The sequence below is a fragment of the Nuphar pumila genome, chromosome 9, assembly GCF_984573655.1.
Source record: "Nuphar pumila chromosome 9, dmNupPumi1.hap1.1, whole genome shotgun sequence".
NCBI classification, from domain to species: Eukaryota; Viridiplantae; Streptophyta; class Magnoliopsida; order Nymphaeales; family Nymphaeaceae; genus Nuphar; species Nuphar pumila.
This window is the reverse complement of record NC_143257.1, coordinates 29,013,215-29,018,437: the sequence shown is the minus strand read 5'-3', so window position 1 is coordinate 29,018,437 and position 5,223 is coordinate 29,013,215. Positions and strand designations below refer to the sequence as shown.

The 5,223-nt window shown below is 40.2% G+C and overlaps 1 protein-coding gene across 1 annotated transcript; it reads right to left on the bottom strand.

The window, feature by feature from the left end:
* Positions 1–3,993: 3,993 nt before the first annotated feature.
* LOC149828529 (uncharacterized) lies at positions 3,994–4,419 on the bottom strand. The gene has a single exon (XM_090017072.1). The coding sequence runs from the start codon at positions 4,417–4,419 to the stop codon at positions 3,994–3,996; it is 426 nt and encodes a 141-aa protein (XP_089873198.1).
* Positions 4,420–5,223: the final 804 nt, after the last annotated feature.

The following is a 5,223-nucleotide window of genomic DNA, read 5'->3' as shown; positions in this document are numbered from 1 at the left end:
CACAAAATCTTGGTGATGATTAGAGAACTGTGTTGAAGAAGTTCTAAATTTTTTTGTTTCCTAATTGTAATTGTTGAATTGTAAATAATTAAACTTGTTAATTTTAAGGTAGAACGATTAATTGTTTGTAGATTCCTTTTATATAAAAATTTTTGTGTAGTTTGTTTTTTATTTACAGGAAATATAAATTGTATCGTTCTCGGTATTTAATTTTCAAATAAATTTTTTAATTTTTTTTTTGTGTTTGCAACGGAATAGCGACGAAAACATCTGTCACTATGGATATAAACCTAGCGACGGCGTAGCGACGAAAACAGTCGTCGCTATGCATATAAATCTAGTGACGGCCTAGCGACGGACGTAAAGCCATCGCCAAGCCGAGGTTGCCGTTTAGTACCGACGGATTGGCGACAGAATACATCGCTCGTTATTCTGTCGCAAGTAGTAACAAACCGAGCGATGAATTTATTCTGTCGCCAGTTAGTGTCGAAAAATTCACGACGTAAGCATATCGTCGCCTCGTCGTCGCTAAGCCTGTTAGCGACGGATTAGCGACAAAATAGCGACGGAATGTGGTCGTCGCTAATCCACTGCTTTGTTGTGGTGTTCCTTAAAAGCCTAATTTTATGACTTTTCATCAATGTGCAAGTACAAAGATAAAAAAACTTTGGGTGTGCAAACTATACCCTTTCCCATGCTTGAATGAAAATATCCCCAGTGGCACTCCCCCATGCTTGCATGAATCAATATGAATGCACATGAGAACAGAAGAAATAAGAGGAAAGTGGTAGAAGTCACCTGATCGGCACTATGGAATCTTACCTGACGCTGCTCTATACTGGCTCTACAGAGATTTCACCTGTCTCAATGTTTATAACTCATTAAAATACCCAAAATGCAATGCATACATGATCTAACATTCATGCTCATGAACAAGGAAATAAACAAACATGTCCTAAGAAAACTACGAAAGAAAAAAAATCTAATCCTAAAAATATAACATAAAAACATTGTACACTGCCTCACACATCAATGAGATCAATGACCTTGATGTCCTGACTAGTAACGACCTCAGAAATGTAGGGTTTCAATCGTTGCCCATTGACCTTGAATGTACAACCCATTTGTGGGTCCAAAATATCAATAGCACCATGTGGAAAACCTGTCTGGACTATGAACCAGTCATCCCATCTAGACTTCAACTTCCCTGGAAATAGATAGAGTCACGAATTGAAGAGCCAACCCTTATAAGCAGGCTCGAACTGTTTCCTCAAAATATGTTGATCATGAAAATGCTTAGTTTGAGCCTTATAGATTTTGGTGCTCTCGTATGTGTCGTTTTACAACTCCTCAAGCTCACTCATCTATAACTTGCGCTCCACGCCAGCTTAGGCCATATCAAAATTGAACTTCTTAATTGCCCAATACGCCCTATGCTCCTACTCAACAGGTAGATGACATGGCTTCCCGAAGACCAATCAATAATGAGACATGCCAATCGGAGTCTTAAAAGCAGTCCTGTATGCTCATAATGCATCATCTAAGCACTGGGACCAGTACTTTCGGTCTAGCCAGACTATCTTTTGAAGAATCTATTTGATCTCCCTGTTGGAGACCTCAACCTAGTCACTCATCTGCGGATGATATGATGTAGTAATCCAATGTTGTACAAAGTACTTCCTGAGTAAGGAAGCCACATGCACATTCTTGAAGTGCTTACTCCCATCGCTAATCATAACTCTTAGAACTCCGAACCTACTAAAGATATTGTGCTTGATAAATCGAAGCACCTCTTTATGATCATTAGTCTAGATGGCCACGGCCTCAACCCACTTGGATACATAATTGATCGCCACTAAAATATAAACAAAACCGAATGATGGCGGGAAGGGACCCATAAAGTCAATGCCCCAAACATCAAAAATATCTATGGCAAGAATGGGAAGAAGGGGCATCATATCACGCTTGGAAATGGTCCCTATCTGCTAACAGCGTAAGAACCTCCTACAAAACTTATGAGCATCTCTATATAGTATCGGCCACCAAAATCTAGATTGTTGGACCTTTGCAGCGGTCTTCCAGCTAGAAAAGTGGCCTCCACAACCCAAGGAATGAAAAAACTCCAGAATAGATGCAAACTCCTCCTTGGGGATGCACTTTCGAATCGTCTGGTCAGGACATAATCAAAACAACTTTGGATCCTCCCAAAAATAATGTTTCACCTGCGACATCAAGTGATCTCTCTCATTCTTGTTCTAATGTGCAGGAAACTCTCATTCCTGATATGCACGAACTAGGGTAGACGCTTGACGTGAAGAAGCTGCTCATCCGAAAAGGAATCTTTAATCTATTCCTGATCAGTGGATGTCTCTACAGTCAGTCTGGACAAATGATCTGCTATAAGATTCTCACATCTACTCTTGTCTTGAATCTTGAGATCAAATTCTTGTGGCAGAAGGATCCACCGGATGAGACACGGTTTGGTATCCTTTTTACTCATCAGGTACCACAAAGTGGCATGATAAGATTAAACGATAACCTTGGAGCCCAATAAATATGAACAGAACTTCTCGAGAGCAAATACTACAGCTAATAGTTCCTTCTCAGTGGTTGTATAATTCATCTGAGCATCAAAGAGACTCCTTCTAGCGTAATAAATGATATGAGACCTCCATTCTATCTTCTGGCTGAGAATGGCTCCTACCACATAATCTGAAGCATCACACATGATTTCAAAAGGTACAGACCAATCGGGAGATTGAAGAATAGGTGCAGTGGTCAGAGCCTCCTTCAGAGACAAAAATGCCTTTAGACAGGCATCATCAAAACAAAACGGTTGACCTTTAGAGTGCAGGTTGCATAACGGTCTAGAGATCTTGCTAAAATCTTTGATAAACCGTTGATAAAAACCCGCATGTCGTAAGAATGAGCGTACCTATCACACAAAGGTCGGTGGAGATAAATTGACAATCGACTCCACTTTAGCCTTATCAACCTCAATCCCATTCTCGAACACAATATATCCAAGAACAATCCCCTGCTGAACCATGAAATGACTCTTCTCCCAGCTAAGCATAAGATTTGTCTTCATACATTATTTTAGCACTCTCGCTAACTTTTGGAGACAATCATCAAATGAAGATCCATACACTGAGAAGTCGTCCATGAAAATCTCAAGGACGACATCAACCATGTGGGAGAAAATCACCATCTAGCACCACTGAAATGCTGTTAGGGCATTGCAGAGCCCGAACAACATTCTCCTAAATATAAAGATGCCATATAGACAAGTGAACATCTTCTTCTCCTAGTCCTCGAGGTGAATGACCACTTGATTATATCCTGAATAACCATCCAGGAAATAGAAATAATGTTATCTTGCGAGTCTCTCTAAGACCTGGTCGATGAATGCAATGGAAAGTGATCCTTTTGTGTTACATTGTTCAGCTTTCGATAATCAATGCATACTTGCCACCCCGTGGTAGTCCTCATGGGGACACTCTCATTTTTCTCATTAATCGCGATGGTGAACCCAGACTTCTTGGGGACAACCTGGGTGAGGCTCACCCACTGACTATCAGAGATGGGATAAATGATCCCTGCATCCAACCATTTGACTACCTCTTTATTCACCACCTCCTTCATATGGGGGTTCAACCTCCATTGCATCTCTCTAGAGGGTTTGGCTCCATCTTCCATGATGATCTGATGCATGTAAAAGGAGGGATCTATCTCCTTTAGATCTTCCACAAACCATCCAATCACCTCTTTATGTTGGTACAAAACCTGCAGAAGCTGACACTCTTGATTGTTAGTTAGGTCTGCTGAAATGATGACAAGGAGTATCTGATCCTTGCTTAGAAAGGCATACTTGAGCGAGGTCGATAGGGGCTTTAACTCAAGTTCAGGTAAACTCTCAATGGAAGGCCTGGTAAGCTTCTCTACCAAATCAAAGAGGGGCTTAAAATGCCAGGTCCAATTCAGCTCACTTGATCATCTATCAATCAATCCAAAGCTATCTCCCTCGAGTGATTCATCATCCTCTTTCTGAGGTGGATCACTCAACGTCCATATCAGCTCTACTTCTATGAGGCCCTGAATCAAATCAACCTGAAAAGAAGCATCCTCTCCTGCAGGGCCCATCGCTGCTTTAAAAATATTCAACCTTATTTTCCTGTTACCAAACGAGACATCTATTGCATCAGTACAGTAATTAATGCACGCATCGGCAGTGGCCAGGAAAGGATGACCTAGAATAATGGGTGTCTGCCTCACTATATCCACTCCCTCCATATCCAAAATGATGAAGTCCATAGGGAAGTAGAAGTGTTCCACCTTAACCAGAACATCCTCAAGAATCCCTCGCGGAACCTTGATTGATTTTTCTACCAGCTGTAGGGTCATAGGTGTCGGCTTCATCTCCTTTAATCCAAATTTGTCATAAAAGAAACCTAGCAAGATATTCATACTTACCCTAAGGTCATGCAAAGCACGCTCAACAGTGATGTCTCCTATGACACACAAAATAATAGGAGTCATCGGGTCCTTGAGCTTTGGTAGAATTTAGTGTTGGAGCACTGCACTCACCTGCTCAGTCAGATAAATCTTCTTCAGCACATTATCATCACAAGCCAAATACCAAATAATAAAAACTGGCTCGTACGAGTGGTGGAGTCTGAGTCAATCTCAAGGAACGGAAGAAACACTTTGTATTCCACAGAAAACTAATCTACACTTTATTGCATTAAAAAAATAAAAGAATTAATTAATTAACTAACTAAGAGTGCAGCCCTCTGCGGAGGGCTTAAACAAATAAAAATAATAAAGTGGCCTTATTACAAACCCAATGAATTAAATAAAACAAAATAAACATCATGAACTAAAAATGAAAGAAAAGGTTTGCAGTGCTTTGAGCTCTAGTCCCTTCCATGATGTATGTTCTTCTTGCTTATTTGATTCATAAAAGGCTCCTTGAGGGCTCAAAGGGCCTTTTGAGGAGACCTTTTGGAGACCTTAGAGGGCTCTTTAGGGGCTCGTTTGAGGGCTTACCTCATGTCTAACTGCTTTCCTGTAAAACAAAACTACAAAACACAAAGAAACTACCAAAAAAATCAACATTAGTTTTATCAAAAATCATAAAAAAAATAAGAACTAACTAACATGAAATAACTAACATGTAACAAATCACTACACTAAAAGACAAAATATCAAAACTAACTAACT